This window comes from Oncorhynchus nerka, linkage group LG13 (genome assembly GCF_034236695.1).
Source record: "Oncorhynchus nerka isolate Pitt River linkage group LG13, Oner_Uvic_2.0, whole genome shotgun sequence".
NCBI lineage: Eukaryota > Metazoa > Chordata > Actinopteri > Salmoniformes > Salmonidae > Oncorhynchus > Oncorhynchus nerka.
Window position 1 is genome coordinate 66767855 of NC_088408.1, and position 11777 is coordinate 66779631.

At 43.4% G+C, this 11777-nt stretch overlaps 1 protein-coding gene across 4 annotated transcripts; it reads right to left on the reverse strand.

The window, feature by feature from the left end:
• Positions 1-377: 377 nt before the first annotated feature.
• LOC115140564 (aspartate beta-hydroxylase domain-containing protein 2-like) lies at positions 378-5544 on the reverse strand. Of its 4 annotated transcripts, none has more exons than XM_029678898.2 (4): positions 5340-5544; positions 2003-3212; positions 1601-1714; positions 378-1351 (listed from the first exon to the last, which is right to left on the reverse strand). In XM_029678898.2, the coding sequence occupies exons 2-4, from the start codon at positions 2865-2867 to the stop codon at positions 1242-1244; spliced, it is 1089 nt and encodes a 362-aa protein (XP_029534758.1). In that variant the 5' UTR covers positions 2868-3212; positions 5340-5544; the 3' UTR covers positions 378-1241. The 4 variants fall into 4 exon arrangements, with proteins under 4 accessions (XP_029534758.1, XP_029534759.1, XP_029534757.1 ...); XM_029678899.2 differs by lacking the exon at positions 5340-5544 and adding an exon at positions 4857-5066; XM_029678897.2 differs by lacking the exon at positions 5340-5544 and adding an exon at positions 4825-5066.
• Between the last annotated feature and the right edge of the window lie 6233 nt (positions 5545-11777).

The following is an 11777-nucleotide window of genomic DNA, read 5'->3' on the forward strand; positions in this document are numbered from 1 at the left end:
CACTGTTCCCCAGGCGCCGAAGACGTGGATGTCAATTAAGGCAGCCGCCCGCACCTCTCTGATTCAGAGGGGTTGGGTTAAATGGGAAGACACTTTTCAGTTGAAGGCATTCAGTTTTACAACTGTACAACTAACCTTTGTGGCACAGGAGGTAACACATTTGCCCTAACAGCAGGTTGCCGATCCATATTTACCTCCTCTCCATCTGCTCATACTGAAATATGGCATACCTACGCCCCCTGGTGCCACTAATATGAAACTGCAGAACAACATCATACCCAAGGGAATTGACATACATACCCACTGAATACACAAGCTGTTACAACAGTGTTACCATGCACAAATGAGATTCTGAATTCAAGACAGAAGTAGGCTGATTCAGATAATTTGCCATTTATTAAATACTGTTCAAAATGAGTACAAATGCCACAAATATGAATCTATTGGGGTAGAATATCACCATAAATTTGATATACAGCTGAAAAAAATCACAGCATTATATAAAATGTCACTGAACAATAGCCAAACATTTCAGATATCTAAAACTGAATGTATCAAAATGACAAATGCTCAGAAGAGAAGATGACATTACAGTACCAGTATATTAAGACCACACAATAACTTAACTATTGATTGTAAGACAATTATATTTCAAAACCTCTGATATGTTTTGTACTCCAACTCTATTTACAGAAATACAAAGATATCAAATACAACCATATTACAACCATTAATCAATTAGATAATTGACCAAATACAAGCCTTTCGTCTGTGTAGCAACAACACAGACTGTTTCAAGCAAACCATTTGATCTCTAAAAAAACTGTTTCTATATGCTTATCCAAGCATGTTTTTGTGAAAGCTGTCTTGATTTCTAAAGGAGAGCACAGTAAAGTATCACACATGGGCAGGGATAATCACAGAGATAAGGATTGGGGCTGTAAACATTCAAATATAACATTTTACATTATGGCTGTTTGGTCAAAGTCAGCAGGTGCTAAGAGTTACAGGGAGAAAGCAGATTCGAACAAGACAGAGAATATGTACACAGTGAGTGTGGGAACGGGACAAGAGAAATGCTCCCTCCCGCCCCACTCGCACTGTTCTTCTCTACTTTTTTCACCAACTCTCTCTTTTTTCACCAAATTTTGAAAGACATTCTCTCCGTTGCCCTTTACCTCTGTTTTTCTCTCTGTAGCTCTGTTTCTCTTCCCCCCCCCCCCGACAAACTCCTTGTCTTCTCAGCGCCCAGGGGTGAAGATGTAGTCCAGAGCCTGTCTCTCAGCAGCTGCCACATTAGGGTGCCAGAGGTCCACCATGAAGACCACCCTGGGGCCGTCCTCTGGGCCACCTGAACATAGAAAAAAACACAGATTCATGTCTTCCTCCAATCAAGCTTTTATAACAGCTTAATAACACTTTCTCACAAGAGTACACACACACACACACAAAAAAACACACACACAGAACCCGGGTAGAAAAAGGCAAACCCTTTCAACCCCTCCACACACACACACACACACACACACACACACAGAACCCGGGTAGAAAAAGGCGAACCCTTTCAACCCCTCCACACACACAGCCGTCTCCCTCTCACCCTCATGGAAGGCCCTGTGGAGGAAGGAGTCATCAAACAGAAGACAGCTCCCCTCAGACCAGCACTGTGGCTCCCCGCCAACCACCAGCTCACAGGAAGAGGGCACTCTAAGACCTACGGAAGACAGGCAGCAAGTCAGTCTATATACAGTAATTACCAAGGAAACCAGGGAAAATATTACATGACACAAACACATACTGTATGAATATATTCTAAAATGTCAACTGTATATGTTGTCATGCAAAGAAAGCTTTACATCAACCCTATAATAGTAAACATCATTATTATCATTGTAATAGTTTCAGAGACACAGGTGAACACACACAGGGAGCCAGGTGCATCTTTGAAATCCCTATATTTAACAGTGTTGTAGCCCTCCAGGCAGCTCCCTCCCCCTCTTACCCAGGTGGCAGCGCAGCCTGACGTTGGTTGGGCCGTAATGCTCAGTGATCAGGGCTCCCGGGGTCAGCACAGAGAAGCAGGCGTTTCCAAACACATTGTTGGCGATAAAGGTGCGCAGCTGACCCAGCACCCTCCAGGCCCGGGGGCACCTCCTGGCATTGAGGGCCAGCGGAGTGCCCTGGTTCAACAAGTAGAAGGTCCACCACTGACCATGGGGGGTGCTGTTGGACTTCCAGCCCAAAGGAAGGGAGGAGCCAGCCCTTGCTGGGGGGGAGTGGTAGATGCTCTCAAACTCAGCCAGCAGAGCAGGGAAGCTCCTCTCCAGCAGCTCCACGTCGTGCTTCTGTGCGTCCCGGGAGAAGAAGGGTGCTGAGGGCAGGTCAGGGAGGAAGAACACCTCTGGCCTCTGGATGGTGGGCCGGCTGGTAAGGTAGCGACCCTGGTCTCGTACCCCTTTGTGTACCCTGCCCATGCCCGACCAGGTGTAGCGTTTGGCGTAATCTTGCAGGCTGTGGTACAGCTTCTGATTGAGACCGTCCCCTGTGTTGGTGCAGCGAAAGGACTCAGCGGACTGGCAGTAAGCAAAGCCGTTCTGCTCCTCCACCCCTGACACCGGCCTGCCTTTAGCCCTACCATCCCCATCTGTGCTGATCAAGGCCCCCCCACCCCCTCCTACTCGACTGGGCTCAGTGCTGTACCCCCCACGCAGGGGAGAGGAGCTGTGCTCACGACCTACCCTGTAACAGTACCACACAAAGAGCAGCAGCAGGCACATGGCTGTGCCAAAGGCACTGGACTCACAGTCCCTCATAGACTGCATCCCTCCAGCCACCATCTCCCTCACCCTCTCTAGTGACCACTCCATTCTGGCTCTTCGCTAAAACCACTGAGTTTGGTCTGAAGAAACTACCGTTGAGAAGGTCAATAACCAACCCTGTCTGACACTGCTTGAAAATGGCTATTAGAGGAAAATGTTCCACAGGGTTTCTCAAAGGCTACTTTCAGGAAGCTCTTATCATCCCCCCTTCTGGATGCAGTCTGACACTATCTGATATGACACACTCAGGCTCCAGTCCTGAAATATCAGCACTCAGGGATGAGGGGAGGGTTCCCCCTGCATGGTGCCTGGCTGTCTGATATTTGTGCAGCTCCCTCCCTTGTTCATTTTCGACAAATGCAGACAGACAACACACCTCAGGGTATCTGGTCTCTGCATCGGAGAGGGGGAGACAGGGAAAAGGTCATTAGACATAGGCACTGCACAACCAGATACACACAGCATCTAATAAAGAAGCAGAGTACCAACATGCAGATCTCATTGCAAGCTCAGTTTTCCACATTACCTCCCCCACGTAGCTGGTTTAATACGGAACTAACTCCCACCCTCTGCGCCACCCTTTACACAAACTCCCACCCCCACACTCAGCTCTGGACACACACAGTGCACCATGCGCGCACACACACACAGATGGCATTTAAAATTCAGTTCTCCACACACCTCCGCACTGCACTGTAGAAAGCCATGAGTCACATTGCTGCATTCAAACACCAAAACCTGTCTTTCTGACACACACACACACACAAAAATCTCAGTAAGACAAAAATAATGGTGTTCCAAAAAAGGTCAATTTGCCAGGTCCACAAATACAAATTCCATCTAGGCACCGTTGCCCTAGAGCACACAAAAAACGATACATACCTCGGCCTAAACATCAGCGCCACAGGAAAACTTCCACAAAGCTGTGAACGATCTAAAAATACTTGAATCAGTTATAGAACCCATTGCCCTTTATGGTTGTGAGGTCTGCGGTCTGCTCACCAACCAATAATTCACAAAATGGGACAAACACCAATATCCTCAGTATATAACGTAAAACACCATATAATGCATGCAGAGCAGAATTAGGCCGATACCCGCTAATTATCCAAAATTCTACAACCACCGAAAACGGGCGGCAGGGTAGCCTAGTGGTTAGAGCATTGGACTAGTAACCGAAAGGTTGCAAGTTCAAACCCCCGAGCTGACAAGGTACAAATCTGTTGTTCTGCCCCTGAACAGGCAGTTAGCCCACTGTTCCTAGGCCGTCATTGAAAATAAGAATTTGTTCTTAACTGACTTGCCTAGTAAAATAAAGGTAAAATAAAAAAATTAAAAGGTGATTCCCAAGGTGATTCCCAAACCTTCCACAACAAAGCCATCACCTACATAGATGAACCTGGAGAAGAGTTTCCTAGGCAAGCTGGTCCTGGGGCTCTGTTCAAAAACAGACCCACAGAGCCCCAGGACAGCAACACAATTACACCCAACCAAATCATGAGAAAACAAAAAGATAATTACTTGACACATTGGAAAGAGTTAACAACAAAAAAACAGAGCAAACTAGAATGCTATTTAGCCCTAAACAGAGACTGCACTGTGGTAGAATACCTGACCACCGCGACTGACCCAGACTTAAGAAAAGCTTTGACTATGTACAGACTCAGTGAGCATTACCCTGCTATTGAGAAAGGCCGCTGTAGGCAGACATGGCTCTCAAGAGAAGACAGGCTATGTGCACACAGCCCACAAAATGAGATGGAAACGGAGCTGCACTTCCTAACCTCCTGTGAAATGTATGAGTGTGGCTCTAAGGCTATGTATACAAAACGAAATTCCTTTTCTAGAATAGCGCTTTTTAAATGTATTGTAGGAAGGATAAGGATAAGCATCATAGATACATGAACATACTAACTTACACTTACATAGACGAAAAGATACACTGTAACAAGCAAACTATGCAGTAAACATAAACACACATAAGCAAAGCTCGCACTGTACAGACCTTCCTATGCTTCTCCTGCACAACCATCTCACCAAAAATGGTCCGGCAAACCTGCTTGGAAAGACAGAACAGCCATCTCCTCTCGCGAACACAGCCCAGATGACAGTCCGCCGAGACGCACGCCCCCATAGAACCTCTCTAGCACAAATACACAGTTCGCTCGCTGTCTGCTGCCTTGAATTGAGGAACTGTCGTAACTGAACAAACCCTGAATGGGGGCAACCATCCATAACACTCGTCTGTCTGTCTGTCTCTCTCCCTCCCTCCCTCCCACTCTCAATTTTTCCAATATTCCTGCATCTAATGCCCATAAACCTGCATACATAAAGCTGTAGTTAGTCCGCCATCGTATCATGATTCACTCGCATACAACCACGACAGATGTTCAGGGATTCACACTGTGTATTAACAATCTGCCACTTACACTTGTAGCGCATAAAAACAAAAAATGCAACATATTGATATTCGAAATAATAATAATGATGATGATAATAATAATATTAATAATAACTCACCCAATTTTCATGGTTATGAAAGATATCTAGACTAGCCTACAGGTTTACCATGTCACCAAGCAGCTAGTGAACTCTTTATCTAGGTATGCTACAAGTTTATTATTACATGTCAATCATAATTAGGCCCTAATCAATTTAGCAAAATGTAAAAAACTAACAGCAGCAAAGATGTTCTATTATATTGACCAGATAGTCAAGTGACCGCTCTAACAATGGAAAAACATGTCCCCAAATATGGAATGCAGGCAGGAGGAGGCAAGATCAGGTGGGAACCTTCTAACCAATGAGACGGCAGATAATTGTGTGAACAACAGGCACATCTGAGGGTCGTCATTAGTTACCACAGCCACAAAGTCATAATTATGGCTAAACCCCGCCTATTTCTACAATTAACCTTAACTTTAACCCTAACCTTAACAACACTGCCAACCTTATGAATTAAAATCGTATCGCCGAGAGTTCCCCCGCCCACTTCACTTCCCTCCATTGAAAATGAATAGGGCTCCATTGTTTCATCTCTCCTAATGTGTATGTGGAAATGCACTTTAATTCGGATAGTCACTCTTGCTTCACTCTCATGTGGGTGCTAGCAAACAGGCTAGGTAGTGCTAGGCATCAACAGCCAATCCAGTAGGGGCTGGAAGCTATAGTGAACTTCGATTGGTCAATAGCGTTGCAATATCGCAGAGTATTTGCATAAAGTTCAGCTTTCCCCAACTTTGGTCCTCACTTCCTTAAATTGAAAATGAATGGGGGTCTGTTGTTTCATCGCCTCCAACGCGTCATGTTGAAATGCACTGCAAGTAATTTTTCTCAAAGTTGCCGGAATGCCACGGGTATCCACTTATAACAGTACATTTGTAACAGCCTAAACATTACAAAACGTATATTTCATTAAATATACCTCACGTAATTCAACACTTTCTCATCAGTGGCATAGCACAGTTTTGCGGGGCCCCCACAAGGTCAGAGCAAGGCCTTAACTGTTTAATTCTAACATTAGGTTATTCAAGCATGTAATGCAAATCTCCAACCTCTTTTTGTTTTTTATAATGGCACTATAAAATGCTTCAGGTCTAATTTCGTATAGCATTTTGGCATGTTTTTCTAGATTTTATTTTGTTACTTTTTGTTGCAGGGAGTTACAAGTACATTATCCATTTCAAATTATACGTTTAAAAAACATGTACCCGTAGGATACCAAGCCTCCCCAAAAAATGTAAGAACTACATACAAAGTTTAAGTGATACAAATTCTGTATAAACAGGAAAAGAAAACAGAACCTCCCATCCCATCCCATCCCCCAACCCCACCCAGCCAACATGTCTCCAATTTTTCTTGCAGTATTACTTTAGTCCCTTGTTGAAAAAAGGATGCATGTTTTGGAATATTTGTGTTCTGTGCAGGCTTTCCCCTTTCACTCTGACAATTAAGGTTCGTATTGTGGAGTAACTACAATGTTACTACAATTGATCCATCCTCAGGCTTCTCCAATCACAGCCATTACACTGTGTAACTGTTTTAAAGTCACCATCGGCCTCATGGTGAAATCCCTGAGCGGTTTCCTTCCTCTCTGACAACTGTTTGTAGTGACTGGGTATATTGATACACCATCCAAAGTATAATTAATAAATTCACCATGCTCAAAGGGATATTCAGTCTTTTTTCTACCCATCTTCCAATAGGGGCCCTTCTTTGCGAGTTATTAAATGAACATTTCCCTGGTCTTTGTGGTTGAATCGGTGTTTGAAGTTCACTGCTCAACTGAGGGACCTTACAGATAATTGTATGTGTGGGATACAGAGATGAGGTAGTCATTCAAAAATCATGTTAAACACTATCATTGCACATGGAGTCCATGCAAATTATTATGTGACTTGTTAAGCAAATTGTTACTCCGGGACTTTTTTAGGCTTGCCATAACAAAGGGGTTGAATACTTATTGAATCAAGACATTTCAGCTTTTCATTTATAATTGCTTTGACATTACAGGGTATTGCATGTAGGCCAGTGACAAAAAAATCTCAATTTAATCCGTTTATATTCAGGCTGTAACACAACAGAATGTGGAAAAAGCCAAGGGGTGTGAATATTTTCAGAAAGTATTCAGACCCATTCCCTTTTTCCACATTTTGTTACAGTACAGCCTTATTCTAAAAATGATTCAATTATATATATTAAAAAAAAACATAAATACCTTATTACAAAAATATTCAGACCCTTTTCTATGAGACTAGAAATTGAGCTCAGGTGCATCCTTGAGATGATTCTACAACTTCATTGGAGTCCACCTGTGGTAAATTCAATTGACTGGACATAATTTGTAAAGGAACACACCTGTCTATATAAGGTCCCACAGTTGACAGTGGACGTCAGAGCAAAAACCAAGCCACCAGGTTGAAGGAATTGTCCGCAGAGCTCCGAAAGGATTGTGTCGAGGCACAGATCTGGGGAAGGGTACCAACACATTTCTGCAGCATTGAAGGTCCCCAAGAACACAGTGGCCTCCATCGTTCTTAAATAGAAGAAGTTTGGAATCACCAAGACTCTTCCAAGAGCTGGCCGCCCGGCCAAACTGAGCAAACTGAGCAATCGGGGGAGAAGGGCCTTAGTCAGGGAGGTGAACAAGAACCCAATGGTCACTCTGACAGAGCTCCAGAGTTCTTCTGTAGAGATGGGAAAACCTTCCAGAAGGAAAATCATCTCTGCAGCATTCAACCAATCAGGCCTTTATGGTAGAGTGGCCAGACGGAAGCCACTCCTCAGTAAAAGGCACATGACATTCTGCTTGGAGTTTGCCAAAAGGCACCTAAAGGACTCTCAGACGATGAGAAACAAGATTGTCTGGTCTGATGGAAATAAGATTTAACTATTTGGCCTGAATGCCAATCGTCACATCTGGAGGAAACCTGGCACCATCAGCGGCAGGGACTGGCAGACTAGTCAGGATTGATGGAAAGAGGAACGGAGCAAAGTACAGAGAGATCCTTGATGACAACCTGCTCCAGAGCGCTTAGGACCTCAGACTGGGGCGAAGGTTCACCTTCCAACAGGACAATAACCCTAAGCACACAGCCAAAACAACGCAGAAGTGGCCTTCGGGACATGTCCTTGAGTGGCCTGAATGTCCTTGAGTGTCCTTGAGTGGCCCAGCCAGAGTCTAGACTTGAACCCAATCGAACATCTCTGGAGAGACCTGAAAATAGCTGTGCAGCAACACTCCCCATCCAACCTGACAGAGCTTGAGAGAATCTGCAGAGAAGAATTGGAAAAGCTCCCCAAATACAGGTGTGCCAAGCTTGTAGCGTCATACCCAAGAAAACTTGTGGCTGTAATTTCGGCCAAGGTGCTTCAATAAAGTAATCTGTAAATGGTCTGAATACTTATGTAAATGTGATATTTCAGGTTTTTATTTTTAGTAAAATACCTGTTTTTGCGTTGTCATTATGGAGTATTGTGTGTAGACTGATGAGGGGGAAAAAAACAATTTAATCCATTTTAGAATAAGGCTGTAATGTAACAAAATGTGGAAAAAGTGAAAGGGCCTGAATAATTTCTGAATGCACTGTATATATATTGTTATATATACAGCCTATAGGGAGGAGGTCAGAGACCTGACCGTGTGGTGCCAGGACAACAACCTCTCCCTTAACGTGATCAAGGCAAAGGAGATGATTGTGGACTACAGGAAAAAGAGGACCGAGCATACCCCCATTCTCATCGACGGGGCTGTAGTGGAGCAGATTAAGAGCTTCAAGTTCCTTGGTGTCCACATCCCCAACAAACTAACATGGTCCAAACACACCAAGACAGTCGTGAAGAGGGCACGACAAAACCTATTCCCCCTCAGGAAACTGAAAATATTTTGCAATGGTCCTCAGATCCTCAAAAGGTTTGTCAGGTTCACCTAGGGGTCATGAAAAGGGTTGTACCAAAATGTTTGATGTATTAGAATAATTTATTATGCTTATGTTTTATTAAAAGCAAGGGGAGGGGTTATAAGACCCCTCCCTCCTTACATTTATAGGGTCCCATACTACAGATTAACAATATATATATATAGTTTTAGAGTTGTTCCACAGTCGTTTGCTCTTTCTCTCTCTCTCTCTCTCGCATTGCCCCCCCCCCCCCCCACACACACACACACACTCTTTTACACCGCTGCTACTCTCTGTTGTTATCATCTATGCATTGTCACTTTAATGACTCTACCTATATGTACATATTACCTCAACTAACCGGTGCCCCCGCACATTGACTCTGTACCGGTACCCCCTGTGTATAGTCTCGCTAATGTTATTTTACTGTTGCCCTTTAATTACTTGTTACTTTTATTTCTTATTCTTACTCATATTTTTTTAACTGCATTGTTGGTTAGGGGCTCGTAAGTAAGCATTTCACTGTAAGGTCTACCTGAATTGGTCCACTCACACTGACAGCGTCGTGAAGAAGGCGCAGCAGCGCCTCTTCAACCTCAGGAGGCTGAAGAAATTCGGCTTGTCACCAAAAGCACTCACAAACTTCTACAGATGCACAATCGAGAGCATCCTGGCGGGCTGTATCACCGCCTGGTACGGCAACTGCTCCGCCCTCAACCGTAAGGCTCTCCAGAGGGTAGTGAGGTCTGCACAACGCATCACCGGGGGCAAACTACCTGCCCTCCAGGACACCTACACCACCCGATGTTACAGGAAGGCCATAAAGATCATCAAGGACATCAACCACCCAAACCACTGCCTGTTCACCCCGCTATCATCCAGAAGGCGAGGTCAGTACAGGTGCATCAAAGCTGGGACCGAGAGACTGAAAAACAGCTTCTATCTCAAGGCCATCAGACTGTTAAACAGCAATCACTAACATTGAGTGGCTGCTGCCAACACACTGTCATTGACACTGACCCAACTACAGCCACTTTAATAATGGGAATTGATGGGAAATGATGTAAATATATCACTAGCCACTTTAAACAATGCTACCTTATATAATGTTACTTACCCTACACTATTCATCTCATATGCATATGTATATACTGTACTCTAGATCATCGACTGCATTCTTATGTCACTAGCCACTTTAACTATGCCACTTTGTTTACTTTGTCTACATACTCATCTCATATGTATATACTGTACTCGATACCATCTACTGTATGCTGCTCTGTACCATCACTCATTCATATATCCTTATGTACATATTCCTTATCCCCTTACACTGTGTATAAGACAGTAGTTTTGGAATTGTTAGTTAGATTACTTGTTGGTTATCACTGCATTGTCGGAACTAGAAGCACAAGCATTTCGCTACACTCGCATTAACATCTGCTAACCATGTGTATGTGACAAATAAAATTTGATTTGATTTTTGATTTTTTCTGTTGTATTCGGCGCATGTGACTAATAACATTTGATTTGATTTGTATGTATGTGTTGAACTTTATGGATTGTTTATTTGTATGTGTTGAGTTTTAGTTGAGATTATTCATTACAGAGTTAAGTATATTTGTCCAGGCCTCAATTGTTCATTGATTAGCACCAGCAATTCTCTCTGTTGATAATTCTAATGTTATAACTTCTAATAGTAATTGTATCCACTGTTGAATTGGGAGAGAGTGAGGTGATTGCAGTAATCGTCTCTGAAAGGGGAAACAGTGAACAGTTGGGAGTTGGGGCCAATTTCATCGTAAAACATTTCCTTGATGTTAAATACAGTCTGTGAACAAACTTAAAATGTATAAGTTGATTGTTCGGTTAACTGGATGCCAAGGTAATATTCTCCCATATTCTGTTCCAGTTAAAGGGTTGTTCAGATTCAATTAGATCTGTGGACCATACTTTTTTAATGGCTCAGAATATGAGTGTTCCAAAAGCTGTTCATATATTGTAGAGATGACTCCTTGGATGGTTCGGTAGTTGGGTTTCCCAAGGGACTCCATAGGCCAGCATAGCTGACTTAAGTTGTAAATATAGAAAAAAGGATTTTCTTGGTAATGTGTATGTGTCTTTCAAGTCTTGGAATAATCTCAAAGGATTACTGCCCTTGATGTCGGCAAGGATACAGATTCCTCATTTGGACCATTGGGGGGAAGCAAAAGGCTGCCCTCCAGATCGTAAGGCATTATTGTGAAATATTGGAATATGGGCATCCCATTTTGATTCCCAGTTGCATTGTTTTTCAATTTTGCGGCAAATAGAAATTGTGTGAGAAATAATAGGACCAAAGCGTAGTTTACATTGTTTAAGGGGTATATCAGTGAAGGGTAATAGGAGACACCATATTTATCTCTATACTCAGCCAGGGGCGGACGAATCATATCTAAACTAATTCAGGACGAAATACTAGTGCCTGAAAATACAATTGAAAATTTGGTACGGATAGCCCTCCTACGTCTTTCCCTCTTCGAAAATGTGTTTATTTTATCCGTGCTTGCTTACCTTGCCA

Coding starts and splice junctions, on each gene's coding strand:
- LOC115140564 (XM_029678898.2), bottom strand. CDS start 2,867: ATGGAGTGGTCACTAGAGAGGGTGAGGGAGATGGTGGCTGGAGGGATG. Junction 1,715..2,002: donor CAGGCTGCGCTGCCACCTGG/GTAAGAGGGGGA, acceptor TGTCTTCCGTAG/GTCTTAGAGTGCCCTCTTCC. Junction 1,352..1,600: donor CCACAGGGCCTTCCATGAGG/GTGAGAGGGAGA, acceptor TTCTATGTTCAG/GTGGCCCAGAGGACGGCCCC.